At 38.6% G+C, this 26,252-nt stretch overlaps 2 protein-coding genes across 2 annotated transcripts in view; both read left to right on the plus strand.

The window, feature by feature from the left end:
• The window catches only part of col21a1 (collagen, type XXI, alpha 1), a 35,059-nt gene extending 22,573 nt beyond the window's left edge, over positions 1 to 12,486 (plus strand). The window contains exons 7-29 of the mRNA XM_077495511.1: positions 234 to 311; positions 1,087 to 1,170; positions 1,595 to 1,657; positions 1,868 to 1,921; positions 2,000 to 2,053; positions 2,180 to 2,233; positions 4,867 to 4,920; positions 4,995 to 5,048; positions 5,123 to 5,176; positions 5,619 to 5,672; positions 8,479 to 8,523; positions 8,607 to 8,660; positions 8,749 to 8,802; positions 9,026 to 9,079; positions 9,211 to 9,282; positions 9,353 to 9,388; positions 9,686 to 9,730; positions 10,737 to 10,769; positions 10,848 to 10,994; positions 11,071 to 11,125; positions 11,208 to 11,399; positions 11,490 to 11,567; positions 11,666 to 12,486. Coding sequence (XP_077351637.1) covers positions 234 to 311; positions 1,087 to 1,170; positions 1,595 to 1,657; positions 1,868 to 1,921; positions 2,000 to 2,053; positions 2,180 to 2,233; positions 4,867 to 4,920; positions 4,995 to 5,048; positions 5,123 to 5,176; positions 5,619 to 5,672; positions 8,479 to 8,523; positions 8,607 to 8,660; positions 8,749 to 8,802; positions 9,026 to 9,079; positions 9,211 to 9,282; positions 9,353 to 9,388; positions 9,686 to 9,730; positions 10,737 to 10,769; positions 10,848 to 10,994; positions 11,071 to 11,125; positions 11,208 to 11,399; positions 11,490 to 11,567; positions 11,666 to 11,853 — 1,656 coding nt within the window. The 3' untranslated portion in view covers positions 11,854 to 12,486. The remainder of the gene's footprint in view (positions 1 to 233; positions 312 to 1,086; positions 1,171 to 1,594; positions 1,658 to 1,867; positions 1,922 to 1,999; positions 2,054 to 2,179; positions 2,234 to 4,866; positions 4,921 to 4,994; positions 5,049 to 5,122; positions 5,177 to 5,618; positions 5,673 to 8,478; positions 8,524 to 8,606; positions 8,661 to 8,748; positions 8,803 to 9,025; positions 9,080 to 9,210; positions 9,283 to 9,352; positions 9,389 to 9,685; positions 9,731 to 10,736; positions 10,770 to 10,847; positions 10,995 to 11,070; positions 11,126 to 11,207; positions 11,400 to 11,489; positions 11,568 to 11,665) is intronic.
• A 1,852-nt stretch (positions 12,487 to 14,338) lies between these two features.
• bmp5 (bone morphogenetic protein 5) lies at positions 14,339 to 26,058 on the plus strand. The gene is made up of 7 exons (XM_077494912.1): positions 14,339 to 15,090; positions 18,176 to 18,368; positions 21,984 to 22,132; positions 22,957 to 23,163; positions 24,840 to 24,916; positions 25,002 to 25,112; positions 25,251 to 26,058. Exons 1-7 carry the CDS (start codon positions 14,610 to 14,612, stop codon positions 25,398 to 25,400), a joined length of 1,368 nt encoding a protein of 455 aa, XP_077351038.1. The 5' UTR covers positions 14,339 to 14,609; the 3' UTR covers positions 25,401 to 26,058.
• Positions 26,059 to 26,252: the final 194 nt, after the last annotated feature.

Below are 26,252 nucleotides of genomic sequence, written 5' to 3' on the forward strand. Positions count from 1 at the left end.
ACCTTGTACATGACACCTGGTCCTTTCTGGATTTAGTTAAAGTAATAAACACCCCCTCACAATATGAAACAGTATTTTTCATTGGGGAGTTATAAATAAAGTTTATTAGTGGCAAGGCACAAATAATAATGGGATTATGCAACCGCATTTACCACTGTTACCACTTGTATTTGTTTTTATGATTTATATCGCCTTTGACGTGTTAATTGTGTGCTGTTGCCAATTTTGTGCAGTTTGAACTTCAGAAGCTCCGTATCTACTGTGACCCTGAGCAGAACAACCGCGAGACTGCATGTGAAATACCAGGAGTGGTACGTACGAGAGTCCAATTAATATGGCGTTGCTATTATTCTTCCAAAAAGCAACAAAGATAACTTCTTCTCACCTACTTCTCGCTCCGGGATCCACATCTGTTTCCACTAACACTCAATTTTACCATCAGTTAACTGCACATTTGGCGTGAAATGATTTTGCCACCCCATACTTAACATCACACCAAATAGTAGTTGGGTCAACTCAGCAGAAAGTCTTATTACAACACATTTATTTAGTAAATTCTATTATTTGTTGGAAGGGATTCTGCAGCTAAGAGTTTTCTACCCATGCAACTGTTCTGATGTCCCACCATTATGTTGTTTGGAACTCACTATTGCAGTCTTGCTACATTACGAATGCAAGACAAATTCAGAAGTCTAAACTTACAGATGTTTGCCAATCATTACAGCTTTGAAATGCATCTGCTTCTCATTGGCTTACTTATAAGTCTACTTATCAATCTTCTTTGCAATAAAACATTTCTACGGTAGAATCAGCCAATTCAATTTCACGCTTATTATTGATCTTAAATCAAAAAGTTATTTATATGTTGCATACAGAAATTAAAATCTTGCAGATTTCAACATTTTAAAGTTATGACTAATATAAACAACACTGAATTAGATTGAGTAATTGTAATGACAATACAGATTTGCAGCTCATCTTCTACAGGAGTATAGATTATTAATATATATATATGTATTTTATATAAGTAGCTATACGTGTAAATCTATATATACAAAAGAGCCTTCTTTTTTTTTGCTCCGTCAGTGTTCCAACAGTCCAGATTATGCTGAGCCAACTCAAGAGCCTTGTATTTGTCCTCCGGGACATCCAGGACTTCCAGGCATGAAGGTCAGTTTTTCCAAATAAAGTTTCTTATTGTCTCCTTTGGATATTCCAAAAATGCCTCGCAAACGTCTTTGGTATTTTAATAATAACTACTAAAAATCTTCTGCAAACTGCACTAGGCTGAGTATCAAGGCCGAAATTAAATCAATGCATGTTCTCTGTACAATTTCTCATCTTTCTTGCAGCGAATTAAGACAATATTGCGTTTTCCACTGTTTATTTAATCAAATATATTGCAACATTGACTACAAGGCTTAAATTTGCTTTTATATTGTATCATCTTGTATTATATTATTATTATTATTATGTAAATACGTGATGAATTGTATTGTAATGCCTACCTCCACTTATATGTTTGTCATTAGTGGTCATTTCTAGGTATTTGAGGCTCTGTCAAAAACTATAATGCTCACCATTTTTGCTTTAGGGTGAAACAGGAAATGGTGGAGAATCAGGTCAGCCTGGACGTGCTGGTGCTGATGGTAAGCCTGTGAGTACTACATAGTTCAATATACATACATACCAAAGAAAAACAACCACTAATTTCCAACAGAAAAAGTAGTTGCTGAAACAAAATCTTATAATAATTAGTGCTACTTTGTACACGGTCAAAAAATGTCTTGCCAAAAACATGATCAGTAGAGTAGGTTTAACTGAGTGGATGTTTGCATTTTTTTTAATTTTTTTTTTTCAATTGAAGGGGGTGCCTGGCATTAGAGGAAGTCCAGGGTTTTCTGGTGCACCAGGAATGAAGGTGGTCAATATTCCAATGACAAGATCAATTACAATACAGTCACAAAATACATTGTTAAATGTGCATTCTGTTTGTTAGGGTCAACGTGGGGCCGATGGATCGAAAGGGGAGCAGGGGAGGCCCGGCGTTTCGGTACGAAGGTCAAAAAACTCATTCGTGGCATTACTGTTGGTTCATCTGCAGCAGTTCCCAACAAATCTTGTCATGACTAGATTTGTTGTCATGTCAAGATTTTGTCATGACTTTTTTTGCACTCAGGGAGAAAGAGGCGTGCCGGGATTAACAGGACCACCTGGACAACCTGGAGAGAAGGTATTAATATCCATCATTCCACTCTATCTTCCTTTTGTAGGTGTGAGGTGATCCAAAACGTTTACTGTCTTAAACACTTTACACTAAACTAACTATAACTTACTTTAACTTCTAGGATCACTCACACAGGGTGTTTTTTTGTGCTTTTAATTGCAATCGTGTTAGCTAGCGCTAAGCTAACCTAGAATGGTTCATCTCTCTAGTCCAGCATCCTGGTTTGCAAACTCCTACAAGCTAGGACGACGTCAGAGGTCAACAGTGAAATACCGACACCGGCATTGACTCACTGCCTAGATGGGCTGCTGAGCAGTTTAGTAGAATGCTCATTCGCCGGCTAAACATTCCCCCTACGCAAAGACTCAACGGGTGTCGGTTGTCGACCAAACACGGGACTCAAACATTCCTGTGACATTACACAGACAACAATAATAATATGATTCATTCTCAAATCTGAAAATTCATTTTCATCAGCTTCTCAATTCAAGCCAAGTCCATTCAACTGTCAATATTGAGTTTATGACAGAAATCTATGCATTATTTTCTCTTTATATTGCCATGGAACATTGGCCTCAAGAAAGAAAACAGAATTTGATCATTTGAGTCATGTAATGTAAATCCTCACTTTGTGTCCATAACTGCTTCGCAATGGGAGTTAATGTTACTTTTAAATAAAACCAAATGACAAACACATCAGTGGAGGTCACAGCTGTTGCAAATAACACTGCCTGTGTAGCTCCGGGGGAGGAACTAATTTTAACCAAAATACAAGGAGCAAATATTAACATGACTTTGCACGCCGCACAAGTTGTACTTGTTTGTGTCCGTAGCAATACAAACCTAAAGTTCAAAGCAAACCGGATGCTAGTCTGAAGAGAAATTGGTGAATTAACAGGAAATCCCTGCAAGACACATTCACCGTTTGACACTGTTGCATCAATCTCTCTTGTCGCCATGTGTTTTCAATATAAAAGCAGATCCCTTGAGAGCAAGACACACTTAAAATTGGCTTCTATTTGCTGACTGGTTCTGTTCAAGGTTTGTTGTGTGGATGGGAGATTTTCCTTGCCTCTGTTGCCAAAGTGCATCTTCATGTGGGATTAGTTGGACTTCTTTAATGTGTGGGGAGGATGATCCTGGATCTGCTCCACATGGAAAGCGCCTTTAGATAACTTTTTTTTTTTTTTTTTGTGAATTGGCATTCAAATTTAACTGGATTTCATTTCTGCTTTGTCCCCAAAAAAGCCCAGCCATCACTGTTTTCTGAGACGTGTGTTATTCCCATAGCCCCCGCCGAGGTACGTCTGAGGTACAGATCTGACAAAGACTTGATTGAAAGACAAGCACACAAAGGAAATAAGGGCAATTATTTTGTGACAGCTTGAGATACGTTTTTACGGAAACCAACACTTTCTTAACAAAACACAACCTGATCCAACATAGAGGAGTTTGACAGGCTAATCTCTTTGACATCCACTCCCACTTAGAGTCATCAGCAAAAGACGCCACAAAATGGATGCATAACAAATTAAAAGTATCAAGGTGTTGAAAAAAAAATCTGTATTCTACCCAGTAGCCCAGAGTCCGTGGTGTCTTGTTGTTTTAGTCACATTGAAAGAAGGTGCAAAACTGAACTGAACTGTGTTTTCCTTTAATAGTAGTGCTTATCTTAAAGGCGGACACCATATGTGGCTATTCATATCAATTGAAATCTGTAAACAATTTTAATATAGCCATCAGGTAAAGCAACTATGATACAAGTTACTTTCTTCACTGTTTGTCATTGAATGAACGACAAAATTCCAGAAGAAACCTAGTGGGGTGCATTGTGTTTTATGGCAGGAGTGTTCCAATGAGGTGATGAGTTGCTTGCTGAAGATATGAAGATTTCCGCAAGCTGTCTCGTTGCTTGTTATATAGTCTTGCTCGTATATTGTACTGGCTTTGGAAGAGCAGTAAAAAGTAATCTTCTAAAATCCCATAAGGTCGAACTGAGCGTTGACAGGGACTTTCTAGGGATTTTCCATGATATATAGAGCACCATTCCCACAGCATACAAGAACATCTGCAACATCTGCCTTTGCAAATTGTTCTAGTTTTGGATGGCCACCCAAGGGTGGAAAGTTTGTGTTCCTGGCGAATGTCTATGTAGATATAAAGAGTGTGGATCTAAAACTACTGAACATACAGTACAGTCAATGTAAAGGAAAGATAGGCAATGGTTCTGCTAGTTCAATCAAATGTCACGTTTGTCAGGGCTGGACCCACAACATTGAAAAAGGGTATTCATTCTTCCAGTAACCTGAAATAAATTCACGATTATTACACCGTCAGGATTTAAAATGCAGCTGCACTGAGTTAAATCCAACAGTCCATGAACGACATGCACCACACAACCTACACTTGCCTTTAGTCTCCATTTCACTATTAATATCCAAATTCCTGAATGTGTTTCTAACCTTGCAAAGAAGGAAGAATAGCCATGGCAATAGTACATTGGCAGTGCAGTTAGCTGTAACGGTCTCGCGCCATTAAAACTGTAAAAAGTGGAATCACCTAAGAAACAAGCCCAGTCAAGCTAAGAAATCATGTAATTATTGCTTGTCATAATCTCTCTAAATCTTTATTGCTGTCAGGGACCAGTTGGGTCACCCGGACGAGTAGGGATGGCGGGTGAAACCGGACAAACGGTGAGGGTGTTGACACCAAGTCTGTGACCACCACCAATTGAACTGCAGTTGTTCACAGTGCTACTAATTTACAGGGAGAGAAAGGAAGTATTGGACCTCCCGGGCCTCCAGGTTATCGAGGAACACCTGTATGTATGCAAACAAAGAGAATACAGTTCTTTTATCTCCTAGGCTGTCTAACAACCTGTTGCTATCTTTACAGGGTGAACCTGGGAGAGATGGAAAGGATGGATTTCCTGGGCCACCTGGTCCAAAGGTCTTACTTGTTTTTATGGTGAAAATATTGAGAGATGACTGAAATTATTCAGGCAGTTTGGCAAAATTTGCAAATTCCTAGAAGACTTTGGTGTTCCCAAAAGTTGTTGTTGAGGTTTGGCAGCCATGGGAATGTAGTCACAGAGATCTGGCAATAACTTTTCTACAGTTTTCGATTAATGTGATTTGAGTAAACTGGATATTGCATGCAAAATTGAAACCATACGACACTTGAGGTCAGTTTAATCTATAAAGAAGAATCTAGGAACTTACTTTGAAGCTATTGTGTGATTTCTGTGTGTGTTCCCTGTAGTCATGTTTTCTTTTTCTTTCTTTCTTTCTTTCTTTCTTTCTTTCTTTCTTTCTTTCTTTCTTTCTTTCTTTCTTTCTTTCTTTCTTTCTTTCTTTCTTTCTTTCTTTCTTTCTTTCTTTAACGTTTGAAGGGAGAAAGTGGAGCCAGTGGCATCCCTGGCCTCGATGGAAGTGCCGGCCATACAGTGAGTCATAACTGCAACTGTAATGTTTTTTTTTTTTTTTTTTTTTTTTTTTTTTTAAATCACTCTAAATCTTGTCATTTATATACTGTATTTAATTTTATAACCTTTCAGAAACGTTTTATTTACACACGACGGAAATGTTCAGGGTTCCAGTGAGTTTCTCAGAGGAAATGGTGTCTTTTCAAAGTCTGCCCCTAGAGATGTTGAACTTTGGGGATGTCTTGTCCCTTTGAGTCACCAGACCAAAAAAAAAAAAAAAAAAAAATGACTGTTTCCTTCCCCCAAAAACCTTTGATGTAAAATGAGATGAAAGCATGATGTACAGTAACTTTCATTATATTATCCATCAGTTCTTTTTATAGTATGAAACAAAAAAGAGGAACTGTATCAATTATAGTCTAAGACAGAGAACCTTTTCATTTTATGTCAGATTCCGCTTTGAGCTATTGCCTATTTAAATTCATTCATTGAAGTGAAGTGATATGAATAGTTTATTGCGATCATAGTAATTTTAAGATTCATAAGGGCCCAGTGTAAAACTCTTAATTGTCCTCTCTCTAAACAAAACAAAACAAAACAAAACAAAACAAAACAAAACAAAACAAAACAAAACAAAACAAAACAAAACAAAACAAAACAAAACAAAACAAAACAAAACAAAACAAAACAAAACAAAACAAAACAAAACAAAACAAAACAAAACAAAACAAAACACCTGGGAGCGTGTGGTGGAACGTGTGTTTAGCCTCACTCGTAACTTTCACAACTAAACCTTCAGACAACCACAATTCAGTTGGAGCTAAAACCAGCATTAGATAGAGACAGGAAAAGGACAGGACAGGAAAACACACTGCCAGAGAGAAGAGCTAGTGGCTAATCCACTGCTCTTGCAAACAAGGCTAAGCGATAAGTATCGCTTTGGCATAAGTTCTCACTCACTTGACAAGAAAATGAATGTGATGCTACTCTGACTATGCAGCTCCAAAGATATGAAAAACTACCATGGACATATCTGTCAGAAACATTTATCATGGATGATTCCATAGCCAAGAGTGCTAGCGCTAGTAATGCTCTCGACATGACCACATCTATACTAAATGCAGTCCGTACCAAGCAGGGTTTTTCATTCAGTCATAAAACTAGTTGCCACTCTGACATTGAGGTACTTGTGCATTACTTTATCAACTATAGGAAACATATTATGTTTCATTTCCTGGTTAGCTAGCTGATGAACTAGTAACTCACATTTAGCATAGTCTTGCTGCTATTTTCTACTTTTCTGTGTCTGTCAGCCACTGCTTTTCGTTCATTGAATCAATTTCCACAGGGTAACTGCTTACTTGCATAAATGTATTTTTACAGGCAAAACACGATTCTAAAACATATGATAGTCATTCAACACTATTGTTGAATAACCAATGAAACACAAGTAGTGTTACAGACAGGCAGCCTGGGCAACACAAAACTATGTCACAGGCAGTCACATTTTCTATTTTTGTTTCAGATGAAAGGTGCTGTAGTTTACGTTGTGAATCTAATCTATGTGTAAATATAGAAAGGTGAAATGTTGTACCTTGTAGTCATCTCTCGAAACCAAAGTGTTTTCATTCCATATAAAAATGAAGGAATACACCTCGCTGTTCCATTAATTTTGGAGGGGAGTGTAGCTCAAGGAATTGGTTTGACGTCATAGTAAACGTTATTTATAGAGTAGAAAATTTGTTAGATTGATTATACAAAAGGCACGATTGTTGTTGATGGATGTTTGACTCAAACTGGTTAAAGGACAAAGATGGAGAGTACCCCTGACAATGTAGAAATATAGGGGTATTTCCCCTGTAAAGTATCCCAGGATAACCCTGTTATGTAAGAGCTCTCTGGCTCCAATCGAAAGCCATAAAATGACTAATCGAGGGAAAGCTGCGCAGCTCTGGCAATTCTGTTTTTGGAGGAAAGTGTTTCAACTGGGCCACAATCCCACTGCTCATGATTAGAAGTCTTGTCCAGAGTCTATGATGGGTCTATAAAACATGACTCAGTTGCTCCACAAGGCTACAGGCCATCCCCACGCACCCATGAACAAAGAGGCTATCCACAGAGACAGATTTAGTACATGATAGCATCCTCATTTTTGCTCAATCAAGTCCAACACTCATGCAAGTTTTTCGCTTACAGAACACAATAAGTGGAAATATATGGTGGTCTTCTCTGGCAAATTGACCAATCTGATCACTGATCAATGTACTTGTATTGTCAAATACTGCAGTCTTAGTCAGGGTCTCACACTAAGCATCTGGAAGACTTCATGGCAGCAGAAAACAACAACAAAAAGCTTCTCTCCGGGATTTAGTGGCAGGGCTGTGCACCACAAAAATGTTCTGTGTGTTGTTTTATGACATTTATTTTGCTGTCATTGTTTTTCATTCTAAAGAGGGTTTAATTTCGTTCTTGCTAGTACCAGCACATTCTGCACATTTATCATTTCAATGATTTTTGCTTCATGGTCAAGATTTGTTGCCCTGGCTATGTGCAACATACAGTACTGAATACATTAATTGTGCATGTATGCAGTCCCATCAACTGAAGGTTATCACATTGCACAAGATCTCCATCATAGGTAGTTTGTGTTGTATTTTTTTGTAATTTAGTTGAGAGTAAGGCATATTGTAGGTACTGATAAATGGCTCAAACCATGAATAAATCATTTTACGCTAGTATGGCGATTATTTTCTTTAATAATATGGAATTATTATTATTATTATATTTCACATTTTAAATACATCTATCTAATTTTCCATTATATTAGGGTATGCCTGGTTTACCAGGGATCGCCGGTCTCACTGGACAAAAAGTGAGTTTTTGCCTTTCTCTCACTTCAGTGCATGCAATTAGCCACTTAGCACGTTTGTATAATACAGTATACTTTTGTTCAAGGGAGAAGCTGGTTTTCCGGGATCAAGGGGCACACCAGGATCAGATGGATCACCTGTAAACACATGTTTGACCATTAATTTAAATTGTAATTTGTGCATTTTCTGAACTATTTTGCAAATGTATGGATTTATTCTCTTTACAGGGGGAGATGGGCCCAGCTGGTCCACCTGGTTTAAAGGGAAATATTGGCCCAAAGGTATGCTTAATACCATAATAATATTCAACAACATGGGAATTATTATATTATAAAGTATTTTTAATTAATTAAACCTTATTTTTCTCAAATAATGGCACTGACAAAAAAACAAGCAGTTTTCAACAATTGATCGCTATACAAGGGAAAAAATTAACATTATACACATCCATAATGCACCATTTAAAGAATAATGCGGTTTTGCTATCTGTAACTATTTTCACAGGGCAGTAAGGGTGAAAATGGAAGTCCAGGAAAACAAGGGATACCAGGTTCCATGGTATGCTGCTATTGCCATTTATCTTTTGATAAATAATGACATGAACATTATCATTGTTATATCTTTTGGATCTGAAAACAAAGCCTCAAAATGAGCGTTCGTTCCTAATTTCCTGTGCTTTGCTTTTAAAGGGCAGACCAGGTGATCCCGGTCAAGCAGGTCAGCCGGGATACCCAGCGGTGCCCGGCCTAAAGGGAAGCAAGGTATTTCCTTGGCACTGACAACATTATACTAGTGCAGTGTTACTAATGTAATAATTGCCTGTTCTATTAGGGAGAAAGGGGACATGTTGGTGAAAGAGGAGATATGGTAAGACTGCAAAACAATTCCATAGCTATTTCCCTTAGTTAAAAAGCATATCACACTTCAATGTTGAACTCCATAATTAATAGCCTGCATGCACTGCAGAAAGTCTACTTAACATTTCTGGGAAGTGAGCAGAATTTCCTTTAGTTTAAGATGCATATGAAGAAAAAAAAAACAATAACCAAATATTTTCAAGAGATTGAAGCTGTGATTCATATTTACTCATGTGCTTTATTAATGAAGTGTTAACACCCTGCTGTGTTTTAATTAGAGATTATTAAAAATGTGTTTTTCTTTAAGGGAATGAGAGGTGAAAAGGGAGCCGATGGAAAATCAGGGACTCACGTGAGTTCATTTTGACCCATTGGGTTTCAGGAAACAGAATGTTTCCCAATCTTAGGACTGGTTCATGATCTAGTGCAGGGGTGTCCAAACTTTTTCATTTGAGGGCCACATACAGAAAATCAGAAGGATGTAAGGGCCACATAATGTTATGAAGAGAAATTGTGTTTAGTCATAAAAATTGTACAAATAATTTATTTGTCCTTTTGCACATTTATAAAAATGGTACATTATATGAACCAATTTGTAATATGGCAATAGGGTTATTATAGTTTATAGTTTTGGAATTTTTCATTTTAGTTTTTATTTTGTTTTGAGTTTTGTTTTATTAAATTTTGTTAGTTTTAATTAGTTTTTAGAGTGGTTCTGTTAGTTTTTTATTAGTTTTAGTTATTTAATGAATGCTTAGTTTTAGTTTAGTTAGTTTCATTATTATTTTTTTTTTTTTTATGTTTATTACTTGTGCACAATATTTAAAAAACACCATGGTTGCAACGTCATTATTCCGGTTTACATCAAAATAAATCTACTTAAAATCACATTTAAAATCATCCCCAAAGGCTCATGCATTAAATTAATTACCAAAGACTAAAACGAAGGACATTTTTGCTATAATTATAGTTAGTTTTATTTTTAGTTAGTTTTGTAAACATAAAATGTAGTTTCAGTTAGTTTTCTTTTTTTTTTTAAATCTTCGTTTTTATTTTATTTTGTTAACGAAATTGTAGTTTTGAATTTTAGTTTTTTCGTTAGTTTTAGTTAACTAAAATAAACTTTAATAACACCTGTGTTTTTTTTTTTAACTGAGTCAAATGCCATTTTTAGCATATGTCGCGGGCCACTCAATGGATGGCGGGCCGCAAATGGCCCTCGGGCCGTAGTTTGGACACCCCTGATCTAGTGGTTGAGTACCAGAGAACTGTATATGTACTACTTTGTGATTACTATTGCTTTATACTGTAGTCTGAGAGCTTTGTGATTGCCAAATCAATTTATTTTTGCCCAACAGGCCTCACCAGGTCTGAGGGGATTCAAAGGGGAGGTATGTGGACCTGATGACGCTGGAAAACTTTGTCCAATATGATGTTCACCTCTAACACTGGCCTTGTGTTTTTGCCAGAAAGGGACAACAGGGGATCCGGGTCAGAGCGGCCAAGATGGTCAGATAGGCCGCCCTGGACAGCCAGGACAGGTTGGCCAAACGGGACCTCGAGGCCCTCGGGGGGACACAGGGCCTGCGGGACAACCTGGCCCGGCGGGAAGATCTGTATGTTTGGCAAACTTTGACTTCCAGTGTCTTTCATCATGATACATGTTCATGTTTGTGATTTGTGTCACTCCAGGCGGGTGACATTTCAGACATGCGCATTCGCCAAGTTTGCAGAGAGATTCTTCAGTGTGAGTGTGTCGAGTCCTTTTGATTTGTGAGAAATTATCTCAAAACATACATATGAAATATTCTCTCTTCCACTTATCGTAGCTGAATTGCCGTCAGTGTTGCTGAGACACCAGTCAAGTGGCTGTGCCAGTTGCCACGGCCTTCCTGGAACACCCGGCGTCCCAGGTCTGACAGGGCCCCAGGGCCTCAGGGGGCTACCTGGCCTATCTGGTGCCAGGGGGCAGCCAGGCTACCGTGGTCGTCCAGGGATACCTGGGATTAATGGGATAAAAGGTAAAAAAAAAAAAAATAAAAAATAAAATGTACTACTCTTCTTGTTTACAAAACGTCCTAACAAGGAAAATTGTGCATGTACGTTTGTAGGAGATCCCGGGATTAAGGGGGAAAAGGGAAGCCCAGGGCGCACCATACATGGGGAACAAGGACCACCTGGGCCTCCAGGTAAGATGTGTCATCAACCTTTTTTTCTATAGCCTGTTATCTTTGGTTTCTTAGTCTGCTTAGCCTTTGATGATGACAAAGTCATATTTATCAAACAGGTCCTGTAGGGCCTCAGGGCTACGGCAAACCGGGAATCTCAGGTCAGCCTGGTCCAACTGGTCTAAATGGAGCAGAGGGCAAAAGAGGTCATCCCGGCACACCTGGCCAGCCTGGGGTGTGTGATCCATCCTTATGCTATGGTAGTTTGATGAGGCGGTCCTACTACAGCAAAGGACCAAACTATTGACACAGTCCACCAGTTTGAGGCTGGTGTGAAGCAAACAGCCATTCTCAGGAAAATCCTCTGGTGCAGTAACAAATGGACCTCTTCTAAATATAGTCATTATAAAAAGTCTACATACAACTGTTAAAATGAAAAGGAGACAAAGTATCAGTCAGTAGAGTATCGGACTTTATTTTTTTATTATGATTATTTTTAATATTCCCCCAAATTGATTTATCTTTTTTCAGTTGAAATATGGAGAATTTAGTTTTGTACATATTACATAGAATAATCTGGAATTTTAGTTAGGGCTGTGTAGACTTTTATATCCACTCTCTGTTATATCTGACAGTCACCTGAGTGAGATTGCACCACAAGTTTTTCCATTATAATTTGTCTAGTTTTGGTATTCTTAAGTCATTGCCCTGAAGTTTGACGCATTGTAGAAAAATGAGCAAATGGTACCTTGCAACACTTTACTCTTTGCTTAGCTTTGAATCTGTCTTTGGGTTGTATGGCTGGTACATGATCCCATATTGCCCCCTGGTGATCGATTGCTGCATGATGGGGCCCTTAGTTGACGATTTATGACATGGACCAGTGTTTCCCAAACTGTGACCACCCCACCTCACCTTGTGTATTTAATAGAACCCGTCATGCTCGTTTTCATTAGTGTTTGTTTACAGCATAAAACAAAACAAAAAAATTCGGACTGGATGGTTGGTAGACAAGAGAGTACAATGCATTTAATGAATTGCTAAGTGGTCCGTGTTTGAAAACATTTTGAGAAACACTGAAAAATGTTCAAGGTCAAAGTGCATTATCAACATCCATAATGTATTTATGTACAGTAAATATTCAGTTAAAAAATGTTTAATTGGCTGCCTATAGCTAATTATTCAGTGGCATTATTTGTGTTTATAAAGCATTATGAATTAACTTTCTATACAATTGCCATGATATTACACAATGATGAATAGCAATGATTGTAATATAGGCTGGAATTATGTTTTTTTGATACTTATGAGGCCCTTCATTACTGTAGCAAATAATTTTATTATTTATAATTCTGGGTCATAATTGTAGATTTTTAGCATTGCCAAGATTTCCTTTTGTATTTTTTTTATGATGTACCATGTGTTCAAATGTATTCAAATTAAACATTTTTTTCAGGTTATGTTGTCTTTATTTCAAGAAACTGATACCACTGGTGGGCGATTTTTGACCATCTTAAAACCATCTTTTCAGTTTGCTCAGCAATTGAATATATGCTGTACACATAATGGAAGCAAAAAACAAAAACAAAAAAACACTGATGTATAGACTGGATAGCATTGATTTATTCATGCCACATGTCTTTGTCTTTTTCTGATTAAAAATTGGTGCCATAAATGGTAAAATGGGATTTAGTTCCTTCCTACCCCACCTATACTTCATCATTTTTTTGACAGTAGCTCAAATCTTTATAACCAAACTCTCATTATAAGCACCAATGCAACGACCCCTGAAATGGCGGAAAAGATGGATGGCTGGATGAAGAGCTAGTAAACAAAAGTTTTCTTGACTTGTTACACAGAGGCAGAAGAGATGTGCTTGTACCCTATTTTACACTAGGTGGTGCTGTTGATCATTGTTATGGAATCTAAACTTGTTCCAACTTTGTCCATATTAATATAGGTTTTTTTTTTGCATTGCTTTTTTTTAATTTTATTTTATTTTATTTTAAATCTTGATTAAATTCAGGTAGCTCATTTAAAGGAAGTTTATGAATGGCAACTTTCTGAAGCTTTTTTTTTTTTTTTTTTTGCTTTATTTTATGTGCAAATTTAGATATGGATGCAGCGGCTTATAATTTAGTCTGATGTACACATGGTGGTGTATAATTCTTTATGCTGACACTGTTGTTTCACAATAGTGGTATTCATATCAGAGGATCACACTTGTAGTAATATTTGTCGAAGTGTAAGGTGGCTTCATATCTCCCCAGTGGACCATTTGTCATAGCATTCAGTATAAAGCCGCATCCAGTGCATTGTGTGCGAGTGCTGCAGCCATAGTGACTTCAATAAGTCGAGGTGATTAAAAGGCCCGGCCGCTATTCTTTCACTAGTTAGGACAGGCTCTCGAATTTCAAGTGTCTCCGTTTACACGTTCACCGTGGGAGTGGGGTTGTGACATTTTTATTGCGGCCTCTAGAGGTGGATGCACAAATAAAAAGTGGAGTGTGGGATGTTCTCACAGGGTAGCATGCCCCCCCAATCTCTCTCTCTCTCTCTCTCTCTCTCTCTCTCTCTCTCTCTCTCTCTCTCTCTCTCTCTCTCTCTCTCTCTCTCTCTCTCTCTCTCTCTCTCTCTCTCTCTCTCTCTCTCTCTCTCTCTCTGTGGGGGGAGAAAAGTGAGTGCAGGGGCAAAAGTTGACTCTTCCACTACTTCATTCCGAGGACACTCCTGCCGACCTTTTTGGGCGTCGCTATATGCTTTATTTTTTCCTTCTTAATCAAGAGGCGTGAGGTGAGGGACGCTGTCACAAGTCCATAAATAGTCAGTGAGGCTTTGGATGGGCCGTGGATGAGTACAAAGTTGAGCAGAAAAAGGAAAAAGAGAAGGAGTGCCTCTTTGGCTGCAAGCTGATACCTCATTTGTCTCCTCTCAGTTTTCCCCAGTTACCAGGCTGGACGCTGTGCTGCTTCCTCCATGCGTCCTCGATTCCTCTCTGGATATCTGCTCAAGGTCTTCCACACAGTGCAATGTAGTTGAACTCGTGAGCCTAAAGTGAGCAACATGTCCCCTTGGAGCCGTGCGGTGCTTGGACTTACTTGGAGCTGCTTGACTTTCCTGACCTGCGCTCATTGCGCCTTCAGTGACACCCATGTGCACTCCAGTTTTATCTACAGGAAGTTGCGCAATCACGAACGGCGGGAGATCCAGAGGGAGATCCTCTCCATTCTGGGCTTGCCTCACCGGCCCAGGCCCTTCTCTCCCGGGAAACAAGCATCCTCCGCGCCGCTCTTCATGCTCGACCTTTACAACGCCATGGCCGTGGAGGAAGAGGTGGTGCCGCAAGGTGCAGGGAAGAGCCACATCACCAAGGCTCAAGGGCACTCAAGGAAGGGTTACTACAGTCCGCAGCATGTGGGCTACAACCGTGTGGCCCAGTCCTACCGGGCGGCCCCCCTGCTGAGTCAAAGCCCGGCTCTTACCACGGCACATGACAACAACTTTCTCAATGATGCGGACATGGTGATGAGTTTTGTCAATATAGGTAAGAGAGTTTCAACCAAATGCAACAAAATCTGAATAAAATACCAAATTTTTCATTTTGCATTCAATTCTGGGCTAATTATTGGAATTCAAGGGAATGTTTTGCATGGAAGAGGATTAGGGCCAGTGAAGAGGAGAAAAAAAAGGGTTGGCAGGATTCTCACTTTATTCTCATTTTCAGAATTCTGAGGTTAGAGTCAGAATTCTCAATTTAATGTCGGGATTTTGACTTTAATCTCTGAATTCTCTGTTTAAAGTGAGAATTCTGACTTTGTGACGTAGAGCTACGAATTGTGGGGGTGAGTCAAAAAGTCAGAATTCTGAGAATAAAGTGAGAATTCTCATTTTAAAGTCAGAATTCCAAGAGTAGAATAAAGTGAGAATTTTCACTTTAAAGTCAGAATTCTGACTTTAAAGTCAGATTGCTGAGAATAAAATCAGAATCCTACTAACCTTTTATTTTTCTCTTCACTGGCCCTAATCCTCTTCGGTAGTTTTGACTGTTTTGTCTGTTCATCTAGTAGGTCAAATGACGAGAGGCACATTGTTGTGATAGTACGTTGTGATCCCTTCACACTAAATATGTCACGCAAAAATGGCAAAATATGAATTCACATGTAAAACAGAATGTATGGTGTTCCACAGGGTTCAATTCTGGGGCCTCTGATGTTTTCATTGTATCTGCTGCCTCTGGGTTCCATGAAAAAAAAAAAAAAACTGGTTGTTTTAAAGTGCTCTGAATAAGACTTGAGTTGAGTGATCGGAGTCAGCGTCCTAACTGCATGATTTGCCATGCCAGGTAGAGCAATACTAGTCAAGCTATATGTAGCAAAACTTAAGTAACACTTCCGTAAACTGCCTGGAGATGGGGAATACATGAACACAATGCTTGCAGCATTCAAGGTGAAGTGGAGCCGGATTCGATGAAAAGGCTACTCTCACTGTTCATTTTGCTCATCAGTAAACCCTATAACTATATCTTGAAAATGAATAAAAAAAATAAAAAAAATATATATTTCATTTTTCCAGTAAAGAAGTGTTCAGTGAAGGTTCATATGAAACCGGTGAGGTTCATTATACCCAACAAGGTTATGGACGACTAGTGGGAATCAACTTTGATGCATTTCTTCATTGAATATAATGCATGGAATGTGCACATTATTTCATTGTGGAATATGAGCCCCTAGTCGTTTGACCTTAATGCTCAAATACCTTTCAACATTGCATGCATTTGCTCTGCTTTGGTGTAAAAGACTGCCGATCTCTATAATTGCTGTGTTTGTTCAGTAGCTGTGACCTTTGAGCCTGCAGTTCAGCGCGACTTATCAGATGACTGTCTGACCTTGAGAAAATTGGTCTTAATTATTTCCTGCCATTTAAAGGAGAAGGCGGTGGGGCTGATATTGACAGATAACTTTACTTCAGTAGTATCAAGTCATGTTTTATCTTGTCCCCAACTGCCGCTTCCTAAATTAATGATAAATGATAATGTTCCAACACAATTTGGATGATCTCTGTAAGGTTGTGGTGGACATACTCAATCTGTTTTTTTTTGTTTTTTTTTTGTTTTTTCCAGTAGTACTGAATTTGTGTCGAGTTGCTTGGCAGTAACTCACCTTGGCTCAAGCCCATCTGCTTCCACTTAACGCTCCACCGGGGCATGTACATTGTCAGCCTTAGAAGCTCTGCTCTCGTTCTGGTGACTGTCAGTGAAGTGTTCAATGGGCCTCTGTCTTTATTACAGTACAGATATAACTCCTGATCTCAGCTCTTTTACAAGTATGTGACAATTAGGCTTATCCTAAATCTGCTGTTTTTCAGAAAATATGTGACAGTTATTGATGACTTGTTTGTTTTTTTTAAGCATTGCATTGATCAAGATTGGACACAGTCCACCTTAATCAGATGACACTATCACTGAACTCTTCTCCACTTGAAAGTGGAATGTTTAATGCTCGGAGGCGCTTCTGCTTCAAATTACTGCCTGTGGCTCCTTTAATGGAACACACTCAGCGGGGAAAGAGTCAGACCTGACCTCTGACCTGTTTGTGCTAAGTAGCCGCAGGCGTACCCTCGCGATAAAATATCAGGAAAGTGCGCTGCATGGTATCACCGCAGATGCCAGCCAATCCACTGCCCAAGCAAGGATGAAGGATGCCACATCCCACACCGCAGTTCACAACCTTTCAAGCATATCACTTTTTTTGGGGGGGGATCAAACAGCAGAGGAGACCAGGGCCTTTATTGGTTCAAATTTGTAACAGTAAATAAACAGAGAATATATTTTGATAACTGTGCAATTGACCTCTCGCCCAAAGTCAGGTGGGAAAGGCTCCAGCTTATTATCATCGTATGAGAACAAGTGTTACATAAATGGACGGATGACAACAAAAATATTATGTTGCTTCAAGAAAAAAGTACCATGCATCTGATGTGAAATTCATAGTAAAATAAAAGGACTGTCATGCTGATAATTCAGAGAGGTCAACATGGAGGCAAGCACATTCAACTGGAACACTAGGTGCTGCTGTTTTGGCTAGTAATTACATATCAATATGCTTCGCCTCCTTAGGTTTTATGACAGAACCGCTCAGTTGTCTGTGTGCACATGTCAACTGAGATACGTCTATTACCAGAGGCCACTATTTGCAGAATTACGGTATTATGGTATTACAAAAGAAGGTCAACTCAAGGTCAGCAATGAGGGTCAAGCAAAGACTCACATGACATTGAGGAATCCCGTTTGCTCTCTTCTCTGTCATGAGGAGCACAGCAAAGTGTCTTTAATTGAAATCAGCCTGTTTTTCTTAACTGACAGCCCATTCATCATGGCCTCAGAATGTAGTTAGGCACACAGTGGAGGGCCTGTCTGAGAACCGCTACCTGTATTCATTTGACTGATTTAATGAAGTGGAAAGTGCTTTTGTTGGGAGTCAAAATGTTTGGTTTGGAGCAGGAATGTAAAAGAAGATGTGAAAAATTACCTACTTTTCCCCAGTTGTGTTCACACAATATGTTCAGGAGGGGTGAAGTTGTATTTTGTGGTTATAGAAATGAAATTCACACCGTACTATTTTCCTTCCCAGTGGAGAAAGATAAAGATTTCTCTCACCAACGAAGACACTACAAGGAGTTCCGTTTTGATCTGACTCAGATCCCGGATGGAGAGGCGGTCACCGCTGCTGAGTTTCGCATTTATAAGGACCGCAGCCACGGCCGCTTTGACAATCTCACGCTGAAGGTTACTATTCATCAAGTCATTAAGGAGTTTCCAAACAAGTAAGTGCCAACCATAAACTCCCATTAAAATGAATGGAACCTCAAATTTGGAAAGTCTTAAAAGCAATAAAATGTGAAATCCTACCATAATGTTGATTTATTTATTTATTTATTTATTTATTTATTTATTTATTTGTGTATTTATTTATTTATTTATTTATTTATTTATTTATTTATTTATTTACTTATTTTTACTTTTGTATGAGTTATAAATGTTCAAATTAGTTAATGGGTTTATGAATGATCGTATTAACAATAAAAACAGATCTATAAATCCATCCATCCATTTTCTTGACCGCTTATCCCTCACAAGGGTTGCGGGGGGTGCTGGCGCCTATCTCAGCTGGCTCTGGGCAGTAGGCGGGGGACACCCTGGACTGGTTGCCAGCCAATCGCAGAGATCTATAAATAAGAAAATTATTATTCTTTTTTTTGTTTTGATTTTTGCCTTTTCATGGCAACACTACAATTTGAAAGAGTTTCTTATGCTTCCGTTTGTAAACAAGCAACAGTAGCAGCTATTGTCTTACAGCCTCGGATCCCGATCTCTGCTCTCCTTCATTCACACCAAGTCGGCCTTACAAATATAGTTCTCGGATAAAGAGAAGCCCATTAGCAAGTTGGCCACTTATGAAGCTTGGAGGGTCCATCACTTATCACTCGTCTTGTGTTTCTTGCCTGGTTGGCCAGACAAAACGACAAGGGCCTGTGTTACAGGGTTCGGGGCTTCCATAATGCTCCCCATGGTCATGGTTATACCCACTATACCTGCCTGTTTCCACTATATAACGGAAGTTTAAACAGTGACATAGCTGAATGCACATGGGTCTGCTAAAGAGTGGACTTAGAAAAATGTGTGGGTGATCGTAGGGGAGATATGACCCTCGAGGGCTTTGAATAGGCCAGAGTCAAACTCCACTGTCTTAAATAGGAAAGGTTTATGTTAGCGTATTTGTTTTCACAGGGTGTAGGCTATTGCAGGTAGTGTTACTGAAACCAAACTCATATAAACCACACTGGAAGTTGAAAAAATACAAACTGGCACTGTTTGGTAATGTTAAGTAATAATGATTTATGTTAGAGTCCCTAAGCCAATCCAGTTGACATGATGGATTTTTATTTTTTTATTTTTTACCGAAGAGTTTATGTCAGGATCTGATGAAACTGCTGCTATGGCTGCAAATTGTATTATATATATCTCTTCAGGGGCACCTTTGTATTGTGGTAATCAAATCATCATATCTTGCCGCATGTCATGTACAAGGTTTTTATAGTTAACAAAAAAAAATATGAAATAACAAAAATTGAAAAAGCATTTTTGTTAACGAAATAAAATAATGAAAAATGAAAATGCGGGCGGCACGATGGATGAGTGGTGAGCACGTCCGCCTCCCAGTTCTGAGGACTCCGGTTCGAGTCCAGGCTCCGGCCTTCCTGGGTGGAGTTTGCATGTTCTCCCCGTGCCCGCGTAGGTCTTCTCCGGGTACTCCGGTCTCCTCCCACGTTACAAAGACATGCATGCCAGGTTAATTGGGTGCTCCGAATTGTCCCTAGGTGTGCTTGTGAGTGTGGATGGTTGTTTGTCTCTGTGTGCCCTGCGATTGGCTGGCAACCAGTCCAGGGTGTCCCCTGCCTACTGCCCAGAGCCAGCTGAGATAGGCGCCAGCAACCCCCGCGACCCTTGTGAGGAATAAGCGGTCAAGAAAATGGATGGATGGATGGATGAAAATGCTTGTAAAATAAATAAATAAAAAATAACATTAAAATAAACTAAAACTAAGTGAAACCGCATCTTACGTTTATAATATGTAATCTATTATAATATGTAATGTAACCAATTTTTATTTTCTGTTCTTCCTCTGAATGTTAACTACTGTTTGTTGATGCTTATCTGTTGTCTTTTCTTCTGTAAAGCACATTGAATAGCCTTGTGTATGAAATAAACTTGTCTTGCCTTGCCTTATAATATTAACTGTAATTATAATCTTTAGTTTATCGTATTAGTTTATCGTATTTGTAATTTATCATATATGAGGCTGGCGGTCATTTCAGAAGTGTAGTTTACTTAATTACATATTAGTGACCTTATATATATATATATATATATATATATATATATATATATATATATATATATATATATTGTATGTGACAAATACTCCAAAAACTGAAATGAAGGTCAAAACTGAAAATTATATGAAAACATAGCATTGAAAAAAACTAAAAAAAAAAAAAAAAAAAAAAACCTAATTAAAAACAAGCAAACCTACTCTAAAACTGAATTTAAAAAACCCAATGAATTAAAGACTATCATGAAAAATCCCAAACTATCATAACTGTGGTCATATGATATGATCATATCATATTATATATCATATCATATCATATCATATCATATCATATCATACTGTACTATATATCACGCCATGTCATATTTTGTAGTCATTTAGGTTTGTGACGTTGACGGCGCATGACCATGTTGAAGAACAGTTCGTCCATTTTGTGCTTTGCAGCGACTGGCATACAGAAACGCATAATCAAAACCACAAGCAATTTGACGGGAGGTGCAATGCTGTCATATGTGTTCTTATACTGTGTTCTTATTTTTCAATATCTTTTCAACATCTTTACATCATCTACACCAGTCGTATAATGAATTAGCACATGATTTAGGTTCACTACTGTATATTCATGTGGAATTCCTCATGAGGTTTGCTTTTATTGCACCTGTTATAAACACGTGACTAACTCCTGAACGTTTGGGGCCATGTGGAAAAACTGTGCTGCTCGTTACCATGTGACCACAAACGCAGAGCTCGCTATCCTCGCTGTTCTGTTGCTTGAAGAACCCCATACAAATTAACAAGCTGTCTTCTTCTCCTTCTCCTTCTAATCTTTTTTGTTGTTGTTTTTTACATGATTGATGCCCCATGTTAAAAAAAAAAAAAAAAAAAAAAATCAAAGATGTTTTGCCCAACAAAAAACATGCAAACTGGAACATGTGTCACACCATAGCTCTGCAATTAATCACCATTGAGGTGATGGAACCCTTTTAAAACAACCCAAAGAACATATATCTTTTGGTTTCAATATTAAAGGTATTTTCAATAAGGATAGTTTGGTTTTAAGAGGATAACAGTATGATAAGGAGAAGAAGAAGAACCTAAAAACTAGCACTTGGCGTTGGGCTTCTTTTGCAGAGTAGGACCTCCCTTTAAGATACTGTAATTCTGTTACCTCATTTATCTGTTGCATTGTAACTTACGTAGACATCCTGAATCCCGTATGAGAACACATTCAAAGAGCCATATGGTTTCTTTTTGTGTGTGTGCCCATTCAGGCTTTGCAATGCTGAAGTGCACAGAAAGTTTTTATTTACTTTGGATCTGAGGAAAGCCCAAGAGTTTAGTAATTGGTTTGTCATGTAGCAAATAAGTGCCCACATTCATTTGACTGACTGAGTGGAGCTGCTGCTGAAAAGCACGAGTGAAACTTGATAACGAACCTCAAACTGCCCTTTCAAACTGACGTGTTGCATGTAAAAGATTTGAAGCCATTTCAGAGTGTATGCAATGATGAAGTTCTGGTGGTGAACAGATGTGTTTTCATCTGCAGAGATGCGGAGACCTTCTTGCTTGACTCCAAAAGAGTTCAAGCATCTGATGGTGGTTGGTTAGTGTTTGATATAACGGCCACCAGTAACCACTGGGTGATGAACCCGGAGCAGAATCTGGGCCTCCAACTATGTGTGGAGACTTTAGATGGTATGTCAAGGTCATCTTTTTCCTCCCCTTAATGTTTAATTAAAATGTTGACTAAAATAATAAAGAATACATGATACCAATTGATTTTTCATCTTCATTTTCATCAGGTCTAGCAGAAAGAAATACAAAAATGTAGGGATGGGCGAGTATCGATACCAGGTATCGGTATCGGGCCGATACCAGCCTTTTTTCAAGTACTCGAGTACTCGTGATGCAGACGAGTACAAGCGACCGATGGCAGAGGGGGAAGACGTTAATTGAGTCCTCCTTGCCTGTAACTGGCGCTAGCTTGCAGCAGTTTTTCACCAAAACTTCACCGGTTTGGAAATACCTCAAAATTGTGAATCTTAAACTAAAAGAGCATTTTTGTGTTTTATTTTAAGCGTTAAGACTATTGAAGAGTGACTGTGCTGCTTTTTTTTGTCAAAATTAAAGGAAATATTTTTGTTTAAAAATATCTTTTAGTGATTTTTTTTTATTTGTCAAAATGTACTACTGGTATCGGCAGTTGGTATCGGTGAGTACCGAGGGTCTGAGTATCGGTATCGGTATCGGTCTGAAAAAAAAGTGGTATCGAACACCCCAACAAAAATGTGATCTAAAAAAAAATACAATTAGCCTACATGAATGAACATGTGTTAAAAGTGTCAGTCAGACTGTCAATAGTACAGTATGTTTGTGAAGGCATGATTTCAGATTCTTTTGCAGCAAATGATTAGAATACATTTCACATGTAACATATGTCCTCCCTCATGATGTTAACAAGCCAATGGAGTGTGCTTGTCCTTCCTTTTCTTGTCCTCTCTATACCTTGTAATTGTTAGATTTTAAAGGACGCAGTATCAACATGAAATCAGCCGGCATTGTGGGGCGCAGCGGGCCTCAATCCCAGCAGCCCTTCCTGGTTGCTTTCTTCAAGGCCAGCGGGGTGTTGCTTCGCTCGGTCAGAGCTGCCGGTGGGAAAAAGAAAAACCACAACCGCAATAAATCAACTCATCAACAGGAATCATCAAGGGCACAGAAAACTGGAGGTAAGGTACATCATTGGCACCCGCAGATCCGCTCGTTATGGCGCTTTTCCAGTGGCAAAACAAGCTATTACCACCTACTATTTGTGAAACCCAGTCAGCAGTATTCAAACGTTGACATTATGCTGCAGTTGTAGTGCACAGTCTCCAATTTTTTGCAGCAGCCCTCACTGTCTTGTCATCCAGTTGCTTGAAGAAACAGTCTTAATGTTAATATAGTTATTTAGTTAAGTTAGGCAAAACTACTTATTTTGAAGGACAGTATAATTATGTTACTTCCTCCACTCGAAATTATGAGACCAAGATTTTCATTTTTACAACAGGCACTTAATGCTGTTAAACATGCTGTGAGTACTTCACAAAAACACAGAAAACGCAATATTAAGTAATGAAATAATAACATAAATAATTCTCATAGTGATTAATAATATAAACATTACTGTTAACATCCACTGTATAGGCCTGCTAATGTGCTCGTATGCTAACGATGGCATGCTAGCACTAGCGGGCTAGCAAGATAACGTCACGCACTACTTTCAACAGTATTGTAAATAATACCAACAGAAATGTGTTACTTCATTAACCGCATGTATTAGAGAGAGGTAAAATGGGCTAGCTTCGTCCAATAGTTATAAAGTTATAACAGCAAGCAACTCTTCAATGTTAAAAACAGGGTTAAAATATAAATAAAATAAAAGCTAAAGTTGAGTTGAGTTGATTGGCGGCTTTCGATTCTCTGACGTGAAGAACGTAGCAATGCATCAAAGCAAGAAACAAAACCATGAATATATGTTAACAAAATTCTTACACGGAATAATTAAAAATAAATGCTTTTATTTTTAGAGCTGACTGTTATTGAATCTACATATTGCCATGGTAAGACATCGAGGCAATTTTTTTTCCTTTAAGAGCTCAGAATTGTTCAATCGGCAGTCTTACCGATTCAACATCATAATTTCTCTTTAAAAAAAAATAAAAAATCTGAGTATTCGCACATTTGTGTGAGTGTGCGTGCGTGCGAGTGTGAGGCTAAAATTGGATGCACCCCCCCCCCCCGCCCCCACCCCCCTCACCCCGCCCACCCCCACCTCCCACCACCACCACCACCACCACCACCACCACCATGCACATATATTAGAAGCCGTGCGCAGTTAATGGAAATGCTACGAAATAAATCTGAGAATACACTGTTGGAAATAAAATAATCCAAATTCATGGAATCCATACTAGAATTTAGGATTTAACTACGAGTCAGAGACCTGTAATATTATTTAGGCTAAAACAGCAACATGCTCAGAAGTACAGGAGAGGCAGGTTCTCCTTTATTGTGGTTTGTTGTTGGCTCATTCTGACTGATGAGTGCAACGTAATGTGACTTGCGTAATGATTTTGGAATTTGAAAACCAACCCTCTCAAACTTTATGATAAAAAGTTCAATTTCAAATTAATGTGCTGTCTAGCTACGTTATCGCCAGTGATTTCTATTGGTGTTGAAGTCCTTACACAAGGAGAGCAAGGCTTCTCTGCTCCAGTGGTCTATAAAAGGCTGTCATGTAGCGTTAGCGATGGTGTGAAAGCTAACATTACGCAATGTTGTTCTTCCTGACTTCATCAAAGTCTCATCATTTGTGCCATGGCTTTTTGTCTCATACTTTCAAATAAAACCATTTTCATTTCAGATTATAACACAAGTGAACAAAAGCAAGCCTGCAAGAAGCATGAGCTTTATGTCAGCTTTCGTGATTTGGGTTGGCAGGTAAGACAAACCGTTTAACATCCCCCAACAATGGTGATATCGTCATAAATAATGACATGAAACAACCTCTCCCATTCTGCCGCAGGACTGGATCATAGCGCCCGAAGGCTATGCCGCTTTTTACTGTGACGGTGAATGCTCATTTCCACTCAACGCGCACATGAACGCGACCAATCACGCCATTGTCCAAACTCTGGTATGTTCCCACTGAAGTTTATTCCACATGTGCATGGCAAACACGGTCAGCATATGATATATGTCAGCGCCATGTTGTTTGCAAAGCCACAACATTCCCACCTCTTCTAAAGCACACTTCATTTGCTGTCTTTTATAGGTCCATTTAATGTTTCCTGACAATGTGCCAAAGCCGTGCTGCGCCCCGACCAAACTCAATGCTATTTCAGTGCTTTACTTTGACGACAGCTCAAACGTCATTCTCAAAAAGTATAGAAATATGGTGGTGAGGTCTTGTGGCTGCCATTAGTGCCTGCGGGTTACTTTAATTTATGCTATCTGGAGTAGGAATAGTTTGGAAAACACATCATCTCTGGGTGTGATGTGATGTACAGTGTTATGTATATAGAGTTTTATTACCTAATTTATTCCTTGTTCAAAAATAGCACTGAATATGTGATATTTATATAGTAATAATAATGTTGATTTCACTCTTATCTCAAATAATTATGTACGTCGGCACATTTCTCCTTTTAAAATCTGTTACTTCTCACAGAGAACTGTTCACTGGATTCATCACAATACACATTCTTCTTCTTCTTTTTGTGACAAATTAAATTACTCAGCAAAATAACATGCTGAACTCTGTACACATCGTCTATTTACTTTATTACAAATTGTGGACTGTGGATGTTAAAATGTGTACACAAAACTCAGAAAGAATTTACATCACAAATGTTGGGGAGGAAAATATGAGTTTTGTAATAAAAAACTGCAGAGGCATTTTCTATGTAGCTGTCATCATCTTATCGCTCCGGTGATGTGCTTCACCTTTTCCGTTCCAGCTGTTTTGTTTGTTTTTGAGCCCATGTGGAATTGTGATGTCCATTGCTCACTTAACTTGACCAATGTCATTCCTCCGTGGCCTTTGCTGCAAACCTCTTGCTATCCTCTATTTCAATGTGATGTTTGGACAAACTAAATGTAGAGTGTTGTGTATTTTGAATAAATGTACCACTGGTAAATATTAATATTTGCTTATTATTGAGTTACCCAATTTTTCCTGTATTCTGCACACCAGGGATGGGCAACTTGAATGCTGGAGGGGCTCATAATTTTCCATCAGTGCTACTGGGGGGCACATATAGACCGTGCACTTTCT

Source organism: Festucalex cinctus, chromosome 14 (assembly GCF_051991245.1).
Source record: "Festucalex cinctus isolate MCC-2025b chromosome 14, RoL_Fcin_1.0, whole genome shotgun sequence".
NCBI lineage: Eukaryota > Metazoa > Chordata > Actinopteri > Syngnathiformes > Syngnathidae > Festucalex > Festucalex cinctus.